The sequence below is a fragment of the Papio anubis genome, chromosome 14 (assembly GCF_008728515.1).
Source record: "Papio anubis isolate 15944 chromosome 14, Panubis1.0, whole genome shotgun sequence".
Taxonomy (NCBI): Eukaryota; Metazoa; Chordata; class Mammalia; order Primates; family Cercopithecidae; genus Papio; species Papio anubis.
This window is the reverse complement of record NC_044989.1, coordinates 69808810-69827493: the sequence shown is the minus strand read 5'-3', so window position 1 is coordinate 69827493 and position 18684 is coordinate 69808810. Positions and strand designations below refer to the sequence as shown.

General features: G+C 42.7%; 1 protein-coding gene across 11 annotated transcripts in view; it reads left to right on the top strand.

Moving 5' to 3' along the window:
- The window catches only part of AAK1 (AP2 associated kinase 1), a 180515-nt gene that overhangs the window by 143329 nt on the left and 18502 nt on the right, over nt 1-18684 (top strand). For 6 of the 11 annotated variants that reach the window (XM_009184358.4, XM_009184362.4, XM_017947599.3 and 3 more), the window contains 2 exons: nt 5251-5346; nt 18314-18415. The exons of 2 other annotated variants lie outside the window; for them this stretch is intronic. In XM_009184358.4, coding sequence (XP_009182622.1) covers nt 5251-5346; nt 18314-18415 — 198 coding nt within the window. The remainder of the gene's footprint in view (nt 1-5250; nt 5347-18313; nt 18416-18684) is intronic. 3 more of the 11 variants (XM_009184363.4, XM_009184360.4, XM_009184359.4) reach the window with 2 other exon arrangements.

Genomic DNA, 18684 nt, shown 5'->3' with positions numbered 1-18684 from the left:
AAAAAAAAAACGGAGTTGTGTGGAGTTTAACCATAGCTCATAAATCTTCGTATGATATTCTCATTATTATTTTGGAGTTATGCTTTTCATTATTAAGTAGTTTAAAATTTTTGTTTCACTTTTAGCTTTGTTTGTGTAAATTTTATAAGTATATTGATATTTTGGTGAAATTTGAAAATGTTCCAAAACCAGTTCATGCTGCTTGAAGTTTGATATGCCACGTAGTTGACCAAACATATCAAATGTGTGAAGCACTGACTGTTGTCCTTGAAATGGAACATCGAAATGATGATTAGCCATGGACCTGGGTAGGATATAGTTTGTCTGGAAAGAGGGTCACAGAATAAGCCCTGAGAGTCTTCTTTGCTGCCGAATTCCAGAATTTGGCACAATGTTTGGCTCCATACAGATGTGTTAAATGAGTAAGAAGGGTTGCTTTGTGCCAAAGCTTAGGACCTTGGATTCACCAGTGTTAACAATCGAGGTCCCTGATCATTTTCCGTCTGCTCACCCCAACCCCTGTTTTAATGCCTAGTTCTCATCTATTACACATGGTTATGTTTCATTGTTTGTGTGAGCTGTTTTTTAATGAGATTTATTTTGTTTTTGTTTCTGCCTTTCCACTACTTTATATTTACTCTGAAGGCTGCAAATGAGTGAGTGTGTGTGTGTGTGTGTGTGTATTTTTTTAAGGGATTTAAAGGCACAGCCACAAACACATATTTGAGTAAAGTTATGACAGTAATAACATTGAACATGTATCAAGCACACGAGACATGTTAAACCCACTGGGTAAGCACTTTTCTTGCTCATTATCTCAGGTGATCCTCACAAAGACCACCTGCTCAAGGGCACAGCTGGATAATGACAGAATAGAGATTTGTACCTGTAGCCCAGATCAAAAACTGTAGTTATATCCACGTCTCAGGAATCTCATAAACCAGCAACACTAAGCTTTTGCAAACGTTAAAAAGTGTCTTCATAGTTTCCTCAGTTTATCCGGTCTTTTACTGTGAACATTTGATATTTTCCCCTCTCTCTTGTTTGCAGTGTAAATGTTTCCTTTCTGTGACACCTTCATTCTTTACAAATGAAAGAAAATTATGTCTAGATCCCAGGAACTCATTTGCTCTCATTTGTACAAAGGGCAGGATGACATCATTTTCTATAAATTTTCTAACTGAACTCAGACTGTTTACAGATTTTAAACCTTCTGACTGATCAAAGGAGAAACTAAGCAGGAAATTTCATAATGGGTTCAGGAGGATGGCACGGGGCTATATTAAACATTTGTATGGTAAAAGCTGCAAAAATGACAGACTGTGTCTATACATTGGAGGAAAAACAGGCAAACATTTAAAACTTCACGTGGTGCCTCTTTATTTTCATGTGTTTTCCTGTGTGTAAGTTACACATATTCATTTATAAAAATGTGGAGAAATGAATAAGGCCCAAAGTAAAGAAAATAAAATCTTATAACCCCACCTTGAGAGAAGAGCATTTGCTGACATTTTACGGTATTTCTATCTAGCATTTTATTTCTGCATATAAATTTTTTTCAAATATGACCTACACCACGTATTCAGTTTTGCAGTTTGCTTTTTTCTTTTAAATATGTTTCATTGTGTCATTTTAAAATATTTCAGGGACTTAGAAGCAGTTATTTTATCTTTCTTTTCCTCCTCCTACCTTTAAAGAAACTTAGTTTAAAACCCATTTTAATAACAAAATTATAGAGACTGAGAACAGAGTAGTGGTTTCCAAAGAATAGTAACAGGAATAAGTGGTGGGTGTGACTACAAAGGAGTAGAATGAGGAGGTCTTTGGTTTCATGGAACAGTTCTGTATCATGATTGCAGTGGTGCTCATGCTAATCTATACATAGAGTCAAGTTGCAAAGAACTATACACACAGGTTGGAGGAAGTGAAGGTCCCAGAGGGAACTAGGGGCCCCAGGAGGGAGTGCTTTAAAGGTTGAGAAATATGGTTTGAATGAGGAGTTGGGGGTCCTAGAAGGAGGTTGAAGGTCCAAGAAGTTGAGCGTTGGAAGGTGTGAGATTAGGATCCCAAGGAGTGTTGGAAGTCCAAAGAAGGGCTGAGGGATAGAGAGTGGTAATTCAGAGTCCAAAGAAGAAAGGTGGGGTTGGTGGTGTGTCAGTGGGGGTTGGAGGTGACCTTGCCTCCCATCCCCACTTCCCAGGGCAGACCTGGAGATGAAGAGGGCAGATGCTCACAGTCCTGAGAGTCCAGTGTGCCCGTCACTGAGCTGGGTCTGGTGGCAACTGCTGGCACACTGGGGCTGACCGACCACTGGGTATGAGGTGACGGAGGAGGTTACCCACTGAGGGGATGCCACTGCACCTCCCCGTTCCCTTCTGCCACATCTGGGCATTAACACCCCTGTCTGTCCCTGTTGCCCTTGCCTGTTACCCATCTAGTTGAGCTGGGGCTGGGAGGTTCCTGCACACCTGGGGAATGGTAGGCATCACACATGCTGCCTCCTCCGTGTCTGGGCCCGGGGCACTGGGTTCCCACATTTCAAGGGCCTCTGGAGTGAAAGCCCATATGTCTTGGAAGCCAGGATGCAAAGGAGGCGCCCAGATTCCAGGTGCTGGAAAGGTTGCTGGTCCATCCAGCAATCCCACCTTTGCCTTCCACTTTATCATGCATCTCAGACTACATCTTGCTGGCCCCGAGGAGGTAGCATTAAGGGTGGCAGAGGTGGCTGCCATGACAGTGGCAGAGTCTATTCAAGAGATGCTGGGTACTGAGTAGGCAAGGGCAAGGGACTGGAGCACTGGGCTCTCGGGGGCAGGGGAGGTGGGAAGAAAGAGGCCTGGTCAGCCACTGACTGCGAGAAATGTAGAATAGAGGTGGGTGGGGTGGAAACTCTCAGTAGACCCCAGAGCATCCTCCTCATGCCAGAGGCAGAACTGGAGAGAGACCAAGATTCAGACACAGGTAAAGTCCGAGACAGGGAAAGAAGGAAATCAGAGCCAGGTGCCCACGGAGGTGCTGCCAGTGATGCCCCCACATGCCCAGCACTTTGCCTCTCCACAAGCCCATTTTACAGACATAACAGTGAGGCCAAGAGAGGTGAAAAGAAACGTCCCACATTTGATGGCCCAGGCCAAAGGGATTAGTAGAGGGGATGCTGAGCCCTACGATTTCCACATTCAACCCGGCACCACTCAGGCTGAGAAGGAGGGATTCAGGAGTCATTGAGAAAGACAGGGATGTCCAGGCAGCGAGATGAAAAGAGGCAGAGAGACATGAGTGGGGTGGGGTGGGGTGGGGTGATGTGGAGGGAGAACGGAGCAGAGGGTGCGGGTGTGGTCCCAGAGCCGGAGGTATGGGCGACCTCGGCACTGAGGGAAGAAGAAAAGAACAGTACGCACATGCACAAATAGGGCCACGTAACAGCTGGTGAGCACCGAGGAGCCTAGGGCCACAGTACTGTGCCGGTGTTGGTGATCTCTGGCTACAGTTTATATAAGACATCATTGGGGGAAGCTGGTTGAAGGGTTCACAGGACTCTATGTGCAGGAACTTCTTGTGATTCTGTATAACTTCAAAATAAAACGTTTTTTAAAAACCCACTTTATAGAAACAAAATGAGGCTTTTTTTTTTTCTAGAAAGACAGCTGACAAACAAAATGAGATTTTAATTAATGAACAAACTGAATACTAAAATGCAGAGTAAAGAATGATAATGTATGGCCGGGCACAGTGGCTCACGCCTGTAATCCCAGCACTTTGGGAGGCTGAGACAGGTGGATCGCAAGGTCAGGAGATCAAGATCAGCCTGGACACCATGGTGAAACCCGGTCTCTACTAAAAAATACAAAAATTTGCCCGGTGTGGTGGCAGGCACCTGGGATTACAGGCGCCTGCCACCTGGCAGAGAGGCTGAGGCAGAGAATTGCTTGAACCTGGGAGGCAGAGGTTGCAGTGAGCCGAGATTGCACCACACTAGCCTGGGTGACAGAGCAAGATTCCGTCTCAAAAATTAAAAAAGAAAGAAAAGAAAAGAATGATAATGTAAAGCTGCATGTGGTGGTGTGTGCCTGTAGTCCCCAGCTACTAGGGAGGCTGAGGTGGGAGGATCGCTTGAGCCCAGGAGTTTAAGTCCAGCCTGGTTAACATAGCAAGACCCCAGTCTCTTAGAGACAAAAGAAAATAAAAAGAGTGATATGTGGAAACCAAGAAACCTGGCTTCTGATCCTACCTCTGGCTAGTCTTTAACTTTTAGGCTTCATTTTCTTTTATGGGAAATAAGAAAATTGCGCCAGAAAATTCTGAGACCACGTCAAGCTCTGTTATTCCATAGGGTGTATAGATTTCTGTAAATCTATATTTTGCCAAATATAGAATGAATGCCAATTGTATGTTAAATATAGTACAGAGATTGGGGCTTGTCTAACTTTGCAATAGGCAAGAAATCTATTTCTGCCGCTTTCTGTGTGTCTGCCTATCACTGTATTAGACATCAAGGTGATATAGTAGGACTTAGTCCTTAAAGGACCTCAAGAGGGTGATAGACACATAGGAAGTACCTATATACATGCTAGATTACAAAACAGATAGTGTTAATGTTTGTTTATGTGCTAAAATGTGTGATATGCACAATACCTCCTCTAGACATTCTGAAAGAGATACTGTAGATTGCAGTATATCCAAGAAAGAAGTGGAATTTCAGACATATGAATACCCTGGTTTTATCGTTAATTGCATCTCATAATATGTTACAAGGACCAGGCTGAGCCAGGCACGGTAGCTCAAGCCTGTAATCCTAGCACTTTGGGAGGCTGAGGCAGGCGGATCACCTGAGATCAGGAGTTGGAGACCAGCCTGACCAACATGGTAAAACCCTGTCTCTACTAAAAATACAAAAATTAGCTGTGTGTGGTGGTGGGCGACTCAGGAGGCTGAGGCAGGAGAATCGCTTGAACTGGGGAGGCGGAGGTTGCAATGAGCCAAGATTGCACCATCGCACTCCAGCCTGGTGGACAAGAGTGAGACCTCGTCTCAAAAAAAAATGTCGGGGAGGGGACCAGGTTGAATATCTCATAGATACTTTGCTGTTCACTGGGCTACAGCCACTCATCCCCTTTTATTCTAGGCTTAGACTTACTCTGTAGTTTGAGCTGTTGCATTAATAGAGGGTAAACTTACCTAGATTTACTTGGTATTTTTGCTTTTCTCTTTTTTTCACTCCTGACTCCTCCTTCCCCTCCAACCTAACTCCAGCTGAAAAAAGGAAGGGTGGGCAGACTGTGGACTCTGGCCTCCCACTTCTAAGTGTGTCTGATCCTTTCATTCCTCTTCAAGTACCTGATGCACCAGGTAGGTAAATAGAAATGTTCTGAGGTTAAACAGCTTGATTTGCATGTCCCAGGCCCTGTGGAAAGTTCTGCCTTAAACACCCCATGAAAAGGATCTGAATTCCAAGCCCTAATAATAGGCTGCTGTTGCATAGTTTTACTCAATAAGAGGAGTAAACTTGTCTTGGAGGGTACTAGCCCTTAGCAAAGATAAAATCAGTTCAGATTATACCAGATTGATTTCCATATTATATCAGTGTTCAGTTTTTCATCCTTGATGGTGTTAAAGGTGACATGAGGGGCCTATGTATTGGAAAGAACATTAGTCCAATATGGTTATAACAATGGCGGGGAGCCTGTAAGCACATGATAAAGTGAACAAAATATGAATAGTGGTGATAGCGTGATAATGGGATTATGGGTGACTTTTGTTCAGTTCTTACTTTTCTATAATGTCTTTTTATTTTATAATATAAAAACACATAATAAAAATTAGGGAATGTGATAATAATTAATAGGGAATGTGAGTCAGGAAACCTGGGTTCCCTTCCAGCCTCTGCCCCTACCTGAAAAACCTTCTGGGCTTGGATCGTCATCGGTGAAGTGCATTGGACTGCAGGAGTTTCAATATCTCTTGTAGTCCACCATATCTCTATTTTAAGTAGCAGTCTAAAAAGTAGAAAGTGGTTAGTGTGTTCTGACGGAAAGAACTTTTGGAACAGTGACTGGATGCTTCCCATTTGGAGTTCAGGTTGCCAAAACTTTTCCTTCCGGCTTTCCTCCCCTACTCTTTTTGGTGGGAGGAGTGATGTGGGAAAGAGTGGCCATCCTTTCTCTTATCTGTCAGTCTCTTCACAAAAGCAAATTGTTCCAGCTCCTTAGAAGCAGTTGACAGTTGTTTTGCTTCTGATCATTTTTCCTTTTTTCCTGTTTTTGCCCCTGCCAACTCTTGACCTTGAACTGATAGGACTGGCTTGGTTCTTTTTCTCTCCCAAAATATTAAAGGTATTTGATTGCTTGCTTCAAGATTGGAGTGATTGCGATGTTCATATCCTTTACCAAGTCTTCCCACCATCGCTTACTAAGACAGACTGCAGCTAGGGTACCAAGGCAGTTTTTATTTTTTATTTTTAGACAGATTTGTTTACCCCTCTAAGGAGAAGCAAACATTTGCCTTGATCAGGTGGTACTCTATAACTGTATAGCTTACTGGAGCTAGATGTAGCTTAAAAATATCGAAAACCACTAAGGAATGATTCAATACAGGGTAGTTTAAAGGAAGAAAGGAATGAAATAGAGGCGCTTTCTTCCTTTGCACTTTTCAGGTATGCCTGGCAGTACTTGGACAAGTTCATTTTGCACAGAAGGTTAGAAAAGTGTGGGCTGTAAACTCCAGCTGGGGCTGACTGTCTTTTCCTCCCTGTTTTGGTAATCATGGGATCAGACAAGGGAAAGAGGTGATGGAGGCATTCTCGTTTTGACACCCCTCCAGGTTCTTGCTTTGCTGTTGCTTAGGTAGCTCATGGGCTGCAGAAGCCAGGAGGAAGGCCTCTTTGCACAGGGCAGAGGATGAGGGCCCTCAGGCAAGTAACTGTCCTGTGCAGCTGTCACAGGAGTCCTCTGGATCAGGGTTGAAGAGCCAGGCACATGCCCCAGGTGGCTCAGGAAATCGGCTCCAGCTTGTGGAAATGCATCTGGGGCCACCAGAGCCAGCTGGCTGCCATCCTGCCTGCCTTCTTGTCATCTTTCCTGTCTCCTGGTCCTCCATGCTTCTTTCATCCCTGTGGATTCCCGCTGAAATGTTACTGGTATACACTTTAATACCAATTAAGCCAAGACCTCTCTTGGGTTTCAGTGGAAAGATCAACTAAAATGAGACATTTTAATAGAGAACTCCAGGAGTGTGCTATTTACTTTCTGCTCTGTCAGACCAGACTCATCTGTTGAAAACATAAGGTAGACAGTTAACTCTTCTGTGCGCTGGCGAATTCTCACATCACTGAGGGGGCATAAAATCCAGGCTGCTTACTGCAACCTGCAAGGCCCTAAGTGGTGTGGCCCTCGCCTGCCCCTCTAATCTCAGCTGATAGCGCTCTTCCTCTCCATCTTGTCTTTCCTCCAACAAGCTGAGCTCCTTCCCACCCCAGGGACTTTGCACTTGCTGGTGCTCAGCTTGGAAAGCCTTCCCTTCAGCTTTGTTCCCTTGTATCGTTCGACTTGTGGGTCTCTTTAAATGCCGTCTGCTCAGAAGGCCCAGTGTGGTCCAACGGGCACTCCCAGTCATATGCCCTGGCCCTTATTCTTCATGGCCCTTATCAGGACATAGTCCATCTTTCCTCATCTTATCGCTGTCTGAGGATGGGGCCTCATCTGTCTTATTTACCACCTTTATCAGCTGTGCCAAGGACACTGCCTGTATTCACTCAGTGAGTATTTACAGATCAGACAAATGAATGAAATAAAACCAGAGGCTGGAAGCCTTTAGGTGGCCCCATTACCCTCCATTTCTATCCCAGCTCCCAGGCACCAGACGACTGGCTCCATAGCCTTCCATCTGCACCTCTGCCAACTCCTGGGCAGTCCCCACACACCCACTCTTTGAGAGTGAATAAAGGAAGACACAGCCCACAGTGTCAGGCAGCTGCCAGCCCCTGGGCTGATGAGAATAGTAGCTAGGCTCAGCAGGTCCTTTAGCCCCGTCCTTTCACAGTGTCCTGCAGAATTGTGCTAAGTATATTATATTAGCCACGGTGGCTTTGACTATTCTGCTTATTTTAACATTCAGCCTCTAGCACATTCAGTTACACAGCTTCTATATCAAGGCCACTGCATCCTTTTTTAACATTTTTAAATATTGAGTGAGGAAAGGGCTCAGGGTTCCGTGTCTCTGGAACCTGGGGAAACTACAAATTTGGTTTTACCCTGCAAAAAGCAAGCAGTCTGTCACACCACCGGCCCACTATGGACACCAGTTAGGTTTTTTGCCTGGTTTTCTTTCTTTGTTTTGTATACATATTCATCTACTCTCAGCTATACTGATGATAAGAATCATGAGAGGCTGGGTGTGGTGGCTCACACCTGTAATCCCAGCACTTTGGGAGGTCGAGGCGGGTGGATCACTTGAGGTTAGGAGTTCGAAACCAGCCTGACCAATATGATGAAATCCCTGTCTCTACAAAAAATTAAAAAATTAGCCAGGCATGGTGGCATGCGCCTGTAGTCCCAGGTACTCGGGAGACTGAGACAGGAGAATTGCTTGAACCCTGGAGGAGGAGTTTCCAGTGAGCTGAGATCACACTACTCCACTGTAGCCTGGGCGACAGAGCAAGATTCTGTCTCAAAAAAAAAAAAAAAAAAAGAATTGGCCAGGCGTGGTAGCTCACACCTGTAATCCCAGCACTCTGGGAGGATGAGGCAGGTGGATCAGAGCTCTGAGGTCAGGAGTTCAAGGCCAACCTGGCCAACATGGTGGGACCCTGTCTCTACTAAAAATACAAAAATTAGCTGGGCATGGTGGTGGGCACCTGTAGTACCAGCCACTCAGGAGGCTGAAGCAGAAGAATTGCTTGAACCCGGGAGGCGGAGATTGGAGTGAGCCAAGATCGCGCCACTGCACTCCAGCCTGAGTGACAGAGCAAGAATCCATCTCAAAAAAAAAAAAAAAAAGACTCATGGACTCTCAGTCTCCTGAAGACCGTGCCTTTCAATGACTTTTAACATTTTTATTTTATACTTTTAAAATGATCACATACCAGTACCTTTGATCTTACAGATACTGGGGAGTGGTAGGTGGTAATGTCAAGTAACGCCCTCATTGTGTGGGTGAGGAAGTGAGGCCCTAGTGTTGTTCTGACTGTGCTCGGCCACACATTCCTTCTCTTGCCCACAGTCCCCAAACAGTGCATATTTCTTTTATCTTTGGGACAGTTCCTAGATCAATAAAGCCTTTGACCAGAGAGCTAAATTTAAGGCTTTGGGAAATATAAAAATAGATTTGAAACTGTTAGACCTGAGTTCTAGCCATTAGTGGCTAGGTGATTGTGGTCAAATCACTTAAATTGTGCGTTCTTATCCTTAAAATTGGCAATACTAAAACCTACCTCATGGGGTGTTCTCAAGGTTTAGATGAAATCATATATTTGAAATTTCTATGTGAATTTTAAATTACTATAAAGATGGGAAATGCTGTTTCAACTTTGGTTCTACATCCCTATTCCCAGTGGGGCAGTCCTAGTTATCATAAAGTGATATTTTTCTCTTGTTGAAATTAAACTTGCTCTTATGACCTTTAACTTTTGCACAACTGAGAGCCATTAAAATAGATTTCCTGGATACAGTGATTGTCAAACTATGGGTAAAGGGCACTGGATAATTATAGGTTGGTTCGCTGGTTTGTTTTAAGGAACGTTTTTGTTTTTCAAAGCACTATAAAACCAATTTTCTTAGAAGGTCTGGAATATGAAAATCATAGCCATGAACGTTTGTATGCTTACAAAACTGCCAAATGATGCATGGCTAGTGAGTCTCAGAGTATTTCATTGATGCTCAAATGCTGCTTGTCCATTTATTTGCCTTCTGTATGCATTAGGAAACAGATAAGCTACGAGTAGTACCAGCGTTTTAAAATATGGTAGAAAAGAGGCTGGGCCAGGCTTATGCCTATAATCTCAGCACTTTGCGGGACCAAAGTGAAAGGATCACTTGAGCCCTGGAGTTTGAGACCAGCCTGGGCAACATGGTGAGACCCTGTCTCTAAAAAAAAAAAAAAGAAAAAAATTTTTTTTAATTAGCCAGGCATAGTGGTGCATGCTTGTAGTCCTAGCTACTTGGGAGGCTGAGGCAGGAGGATCCTTTGAGCCCAGAAGTTTGAGGCTGCAATCAGCTATGATCACACCACTGCACTCCAGCCTGGGTGTGACAGAGCGAGACCCTGTCTCTCAAAAAATGTGTGTGTGTGTATGTACACACACATAGATATATATTAGAAAGATGGAGGAATTTTCTCTGAAAATTGGGGACAATATTTTTAAATCATTCTTTAAATTGTAGTAAAATGTACATAATGAGATTTACCATTTTAACCATTTCTAAGTGTACAGTTCAGTGGCATTAAGTACATTCTTATTGTTTTGCAGCCATCACTACCATCCATCCACCCACCTTTTTTCATCTTGCAAAACTGAAACTCTGTACCCATTAAACAACAACTCTCTGTTTTCCCTTCTTCCCAGCCCCTGGCAACCATCACTCTATTTTCTGTATCTATGAATTTGACTACTCTAGGAACCGAATATAAGCGGAATCATACAGTATTTGTCCTTTTGTGACTGGCCTATTTCACTTAGCATTGTATCCTTAAGGTTCATTCATGTTGTAGCATATGTCAGAATTTTCTTCCTTTCTCAGGCTAAGTAATAGTCCATTGTATGTATATACCACATTTTCTTTCTCCTTTCCTCTGTTAATGGACACTTGGATTGCTTCCATCTTTTGTCTTTTGTGAGTGACGTGGCCGTGAACATTGAGTGTACAAATATCTCTTCCAGATCCTGCTTTCAATTCTCTTGGGTATATACCCAGAAATGGAATTGCTGGATCATATGCTAATTCTTTTTTTAACTTTTTGAGGACCACTGTTTTCCATAGAGGCTGCATCATTTTACATCCCCACCAACAATGCACAAGGATTTGAGGAAACGATTTTTATAACAACTCTGCAGTACTGATCTCGGTTTTCCACAGACTAAGCAAGAAGGCATTCATTGCCCCATCAGTGCTGCTTCTTAGAATTAAAATCTTTTTTTTTAAAAAGTGCCTCTTGGTTTATGGCACTTCATCATCTCTTGAGAAGTTAAGCAAGAGAAGCTGTGTTTTCTCAATGGTTTGTCATCAAGACGGGCATTCTTCTCATAACTTTTGGCCTGGCATCTTCCTCATTTCCAGCTGCAGTCTCGTGATACTGAGAAGTCCAAGGTTGGTCATAGTATGTGTTTTTACTCTGGAAAGCTTATCTTTCTGCAGATTTAATTCTCTAAAATGAACTTGGAATGGGGCATGATGTTTGACTTTTGCTTCCAACTTGCAGATGTCACAAATGGTTTCTCAATGCTAAGAACTCTTTAGAGTGACTAGATTTCGTTTTATTTTATTTCTTTTTTAGGGTGACTAGAGTTTTAAAACATAATCTCTCATCATGAGACTTCAGGGCGTACACCCCAAGTCAGACAGAACATAGATTTCAAAGCCACAAGGCTGGAGCAGCTGCGTCCTCTTTTTTGGTGGGGCTCGTGTTCGGCCCTTCCATGTCTGTCCGTTCAGCCTGTTCTGCTCCTCCTGGTCATATTCTTAACTAGAGTCAGAATGGGCCTTGAGCAAGCCATTGGTTTTATTAGCCTGTATAAGTAGGTACCTGTCCTCTTTTTTTTTTTTTTTTTCCCTGAGACGGAGTCTCGCTCTGTCGCCCAGGCTGGAGTGCAGTGGCGCCATCTCAGCTCACTGCAACCTCCGCCTCCTGGCTTCAAGCAATTCTCCTGCCTCAGCCCCCCGAGTAGCTCGGATTACAGGCGTGTGCCACCACACCTGGTTAATTTTTGTATTTTTCATAGAGATTGTGTTTCACCATGCTGGCCGGGCTGGTCTCGAACTCCTGACCTCAGATGATCCACCTACCTCAGTGTCCCAAAGCGCTGGGATTACAGGGGTGAGCCCCACAGCCAGCATCTCTTTTGATATTTTAAGAGAGGGACTGGACATGGTGGTTCACTCCTGTAATCCCAGCACTTTGGGAGGCTGAGATGGGTGGATCACTTGAGGCCAGGAGTTTGAGACGAGACTGGGTAACATACGGGGACCCCATTTTTTCAAAAAAAAGAAAAAGTTTTAAGTTAGCCAGGCATGGTGGCATGCATCTGTAGTTCCAGTTACTTGGAGGCTGAGGTAGGAGTGCTGGGATTACAAGCGTGAGCCACTCCGCCTGGCCAGTTTATCATCATTTTGTCAATAAGAGAACTTCAATCTAGAGAGAGTAAGAGATTTGCCCAAAGTACTACACACACTTAGTGCAGAACAGGTCTTCTGTTTCTTAGTACCTTGTCTACCTCTCTGTTAGAACATCCTGCCTCATCCCCACCTTTCACTTTATTCTAACAGTTCTGCTTATTCTGTTCTCACCCAAGGCACTTGAGTAAAATATGGAACTTGACCCATATTCACTACTGTAATCACAGGCACCTGTGGCCTAGTGACCCCCTCGCCCATCTAGTCCTCTTACTTAAAAGAGACGTTAATCCCCTTTTATGTACCAAATGCTTTATTTATACACACGCATTCATTCTGATAAATACACCCTTTTAATCCCAACAACACTTTAAAGTAGTTCTTAATCTGTTTACAGCTGAGAAAATTGCTTAGAAAAATCAGGCAACTTAAATTCAGGCAGGCTCTTTTACTCTTTATTTTTTGGGATTTTGCAGGCCCCAGCTAAAATTCCAAAAATGTATAGTATCACAATAAAAGGTAAAAATAAATCAACAAAATGATACTCTCTATCATTTTTTTATAACTTCCACTTATATTCTAGATTTAGGGGATACATGTGCATGTTTGTTACCTGGGTACATAGCATGATGCTGAGGTTTGGGGTACAACTGATCCCATCACCCAGGTACTGAACATAGTACCCAATAGTTATTCAACCCTTGTTCACCTCCCTCAGACACACACACACACGCGCGCACGTGCACACACACACATTTAGAGTCTGGAGTCAGTTCTAAAAATATCAGAGTAAGCCTAAAAACTAATGCAAAACTTGGCCGAGCGCGGTGGCTCACACCTGTAATTCCAGCACTTTGGATCACCTGAGGTCAGGAGTTTGAGACCAGCCTGGCCAACATGGCGAAACCCATCTCTAATAAAAATAAGAAAAATTAGCTGGGCGTGGTGGCAGGCGCCTGTAATCTCAGCTACTCAGGGGGCTGAGACAGGAGAATTGCAACCCAGGAAGTGGAGATTGCAGTGAGCCGAGATCGTGCCATTGCACTCCAGCCTGGGCAACAAGAGTGAAACTCCATCTCAAAAACAAAACAAAACAAACCAAACAAACAAAAACTAATGCAAAACTGGACCATTTTCTTCTCTTCAGAATTGCCCACTGCTTTTCACAAACATTTCTCAGGAAGATTAAATCATTTCTAAAATACAATTTATAAATAATTTGGGGGTTTCGTTGGTCTGTCCCCTTAAATAATTGAGAATAACAGTGTCAGTCTTTGTACATTTCAGGTATGTACTGTCCCAGAAGAATAGCTTTTGCCTTTGCATCCAAAGAAGCTACTTCTCATCACTCATGGGGAAAAAAGATCTTTGTTCATTAGACAGCACTAAGTCACGATATGCTGATGTGAAGTTTGATGTTTTTGGATCTTAAGAAACACTTCTACAGTTTCCTACATTCACCACTCTCTTCTCTGTGCTGTTCTTCTCCATGCCCCATCATGATACTTGGCTTCAGTGTGTTTCTATTAAACTGTAAGAGAAAGGACAGAATTTATAGAACAAAGGATATCAGGGCCAGCCCTTGATGCAGATGGAAGGCCTCCAGGCTCCATGAGTTATAGACTGTCAGCATCCTATAGCCTTTCTTGCGCCTCCCATTATATCCTTTTCTCAAGTTCTTCATTTACAATGGCCAAAAATGACCAGTAATAGCTTTAGATGTGACCTCTTCTAAGAGTCCTTTCGTTTTTAGGCAATCAAAACTTTAGTTAAACCAGAAAAATTAATCTCTAGTGTGGTCAAATATCTGAGTCTTAGTATCAGCTAGCTAGCTCTCTTGCTTACTTGCTGTGAGATCTTTGGCAAGTTACCTTAACTTTCTGGAGCTGGTTTCTTCATTCATAAATGAGAAGGCTGAATTACATAAGATATGAGGTTCTTTCCAGTGCTAACCTGTCTGATAACATTACCATTGTCCCTGGGACCATGTCTATGTGAAGACTCATATTCCTTTATTGATGGAGATAGGCAGACCCCTAGACAGATACAGAGAGAACTTCAAAGACAAGTCCAGGCTCTACCATGTCTAATCTGTGACTTTGGGCAAGTCACACATTCTCGTAGTCTCTGATCTTCATTCTGTTAAACTGTGTTAGTATTCCCAAACCCAGGGGTTTTTGAATAATGAATGAAAATATTTGATATTAAGCTCTACAAATGTAAGTGATGTCCGTCATTGTGATGGCACCTGAAGACCCACTGAGTCACTGGGAACCTTCCCTCCCTGTGAGAATCCTGGGAGTCCAAGCAGCTTTTTGCACAGCTGTCCACCTTACATAGACGTGGCCTGTGCTCTCACTCCCAGCTTTGTACCTGGTATTGTTCTGTCTGCAGCTCCTCCCTCCGACATTTCTTGTATTTGAGTATTTCCCAAGCAGCTGTGACCATACAAGTTATCTATGTGAATAGCCTGTTACTTTGAGGTTTGGTCAGAAAACAAGCCTCCCTAAATTAGGCAGTTTACACCGTTCTGTCTCACCACACAACACGTGTACACTCATGTACTTCTTTACCCTCCCACATGCTTTTTTGCTCATGACTTATAAAAATATTAGATTCTTGAGCCAGGTTCAGTGGCTTATACCTGTAATGTCAGCAACTCAGGAGGCTGAGACAGGAAGATTAACTGAGGCCGGGAGCTCAAGAGTGTCCTGGGCAGCATAGCGAGACCCTATCTCTAATAAAATGAAAAATAAAAAAAATTAGCCAAGCATGGTGGTACATGCCTGTAGCCCTAGCTTCTCAGAGGCTGCGGCAGGAGAATCTTTTGAGCCCAAGAGTTCGAGGCTGTAGTGAGCTGTGATCGTTCCATAGCACTTTAGCCTGGGTGACAGAGCACTATCCTATCTCTTTAAAAAAAGAAAAAGAAAAAAAAAAAGAAAGACTGGGCTCAGTGACTTCAGTGACTCACACCTGTAATCCCAGCACTTTGGGAGGCCAGGGTGGGTGGATCACCTGAGGTCAGGAGTTCAAGACCAGCCTGGCCATCATAGTGAAACCCTATCTCTGCTAAAAATACAAAAATTAGCTGAGTGTGGTGGTGCACACTCATAATCCCAGTTACCGGAGACTGAGGCAGGAGAATCACTTGAACATGGGAGGGGGAGGTTGCAGTGAGCCGAAATTGTGCTATTGCACTCCAGCCTGGGTGACAAGAGTGAAACTCCATCTCAGAAAAAAAGAAAAGAGGGAGATTATTCTTCAACTCCTGTTCTTTCCACCTCCCCAGTCAAGCCAAAAGGCATAGATGTGGCAGGGCATCTGAGGGGAAACCAAAAACTGGGATACAAAGGTTCGTAAGACCCTTCCCTACCTTCAGTCATGTTTAAGGGCTGCAAGAGAATTGAGTGCAGGATGCTCCAGAAGATTCCTGATGTGGCAGGAAGGTGGGGAAAAGCTTAGAGGAGATGGTATTGAGTGACAAGTACAAAAAAAGTAGGGGGAGGCATCTCCATTTTACAGATGAGGAGATAATGTCAGAAGGTTAAGGAACTGTGCCAGAGTCACAACATGTCACCAGAGAGGCTAGAATTCAGAATCTGAAAGAATGCTAGCCTGAGGTTTTGCACCAAGATAAACTGCTGTATGAAAGACAAGCAAGTAATTTTGGGTCTTTACTTTTTATCCATTGCTTTCCAAGATTGCAAATATGTAAGTGCTAAGTTAAAAGAAGCAAATAATTCCATTTTTTTAAGTGATAGTTTTTTGAGGAGAGAGGAATGAAGCAAAAACTAGTGTTTGGAACAATGCAAAGTTAGACTTTTTAGGGAAACCATCTTATTTTTACCAGTATGCTGAAAATTATTAAAGATATTTTTCACATCTTATAATGTCATATACAGTGTAAGGTTAATGCTAATATAATTATACTTGTGTACTTGGTTAGTGCCCTGTGAGGGTTTTTTCCTGCAACTGAAAAGCTTCCTTTTTTCTTCCTTCCTTTTTTCGTTTTTATTTATTATTTTATTTTATTTTTTTGAGGCAGAGTCTCTCTCTGTCACCCAGGCTGGAGTGCAATGGCACAATCTTGGCTCACTGCAGCCTCCGCCTCCTGAGTTCAAGCAATTCTCCTGCCTCAGCCTCCTGAGTAGCTGGGACCTCAGGCATGTGCCACCATGCCTGGCTAATTTTTGTATTTTTAGTAGAGACGTGGATTTCCCCATGTTGGCCAGGCTGGTCTCGAACTCCTGTCCTCAGGTGATCCATCCACCTCGGCCTCCCAAAGTGCTGGGATTACAGGCGTGAGCCACTGCGCCCAGCTGTCCTTTCTTGTTTTAAAAATATAAACGAGGTATAAATGAGAAATGTAGCTTATTGTCATTTAATTCAAAGTTACCTACATTCCATAGACTCCAGAGAGGGTGAATTGGCTTTACATGTAAGTCTTTTTCTGCAGTGTGTTAATTATACTAAAGCAAATTATCTTGCCAAGATTCTGAAATCCATTCTTTTGTTTGACCTGTGTAGTTACAGATCACCTAAATTGAAGATCACCTAAAATTTGGTTCCTGTTTTTCCATGAATATCAATTTATTTCTTGCTTATCTCAATTCCCAAATGGCCTAGAAGAATACAGATTTATTACAACGTTATATACACGTTCTTGGACTTTAAGTCACTTCTTTTTCTCAAACAAACATTTTCATTTTAGTTATCTTAATGACATTTCCATGGTTTAAAAGAACATTGTTGACATGCCTTTCATTGGGCAAGTTACAGAATTTATGTGATCTAAGTCTCCTCTTAACAGGAAATATGAGCTCTAAATTCCCTTCCTCCTGTAAGATTCTATGATTCATTATTTTGTTTCAAGTTAATGCTTTACCTTTAATAGCTTAAAGGTAAATAGAGGGTTCTTGATGGATCAGGGCTAGAAGAATCATTTTAAGTTACCAGGTGTGACAAGTCTGGTGGCTCTGGCGTCCTTTTATTTCTTGGCCAGAAGACATCAAGAGTAATCCATTTTCGGGCTTAAGTGAATTTTGTGAGATTTGACCATGGAATAATATGACTGCCAGCATGTCACAGGTGCACAGTTGGCAGACAATAAATGATCATTGGAGTCAACTTAGGTGTGGTTGAATTGACTGTCTTGGTGAGTTATAAACTGTTTCTAAATAAAGTCCCCCCCAACCCCCCAAAAGAGAGAGAGACTCAAAACTAAGCCCAGGAAGGAAAATGAACGTACAAATATTTATATGCAGATGTTTATGGCAGCTTTATTTTTACTAGCTTAAAAACTGGAAACAACCAAATGTTTATCAGTTGGTGAATGGATCAACAAAGTGTGGTACAGCCATACAATGGAACAGGACCCAGCAGAAAAACAGAGCAAACTATTGATACTTGCGACCCCACAGATGAATTTCATCTCAAAGGCATTATGCCACAGAAAGGAAACCACACTCAAAAGACTACATACTCTATGGTTCCACTTACTGGAAATTCTTTAAAAGGCAAAGCTGTAGGGACAGAAAGCAGATCTGTAAAATGTTACCAGGGTCTGTGGTGAGAGGAAGGCACTGACTGTAAAGGGGTATGAAGGAATTTTCTCAGGTTTTGGAAATGTTCTGTATCATTTCAGTGGTAATGATATGAATGTATACATTTGTCCAAACTAACCACATTGTACACTTAAAATGGGTGACTTTTATTATATGCAAATTACACCTCAAATAAAAACAAGCAGACACAGCCAGGGCAGCATCTGGAATGCCTTCCAAAGTGACTACTTCACTTGAGGAAGTAATCATTTTTAAACTTCCAATTTTGAAAGCCTGTTGTTAAGATATTAATAGCATTAATTTTTATGGTGAATCTATACCAAATATTGACCCCCCTAAAATGTGTTTGCATAGAGAATAGTGAATGATCCGCTGGCTTTAATATCTCATTACATTTTTGCTTTCTTTTTGTCTCTCTGCCCAACGTAGAAAAACTAATTGAGGGACTCAAATCTCCTGACACTTCTCTTCTGCTCCCTGACCTCTTGCCTATGACAGATCCTTTTGGTAGCACTTCCGATGCTGTAATTGGTAAAGTCATCATCTTTGTTTCTTCAGTCATGCATGATATGTGTGCCTGTTTCAAGAATGACAAGTACCTAGTTAACCAGTCCCCAGGGAATAGCCCTGCCACCCCAGAAGCCAAAGCTATTTAATCTCACTTGTATCACTCCACCACATGAAGTGTTTTCCTTGCTTTTCAGGGGTACAGCGTCTATTTTTTGCCTTTCTTAATACCTTAAGATTTCTAAAGTGGATCTCTTATGAATGAGGAGGAATGTGAAAAGTTTCACATGTAG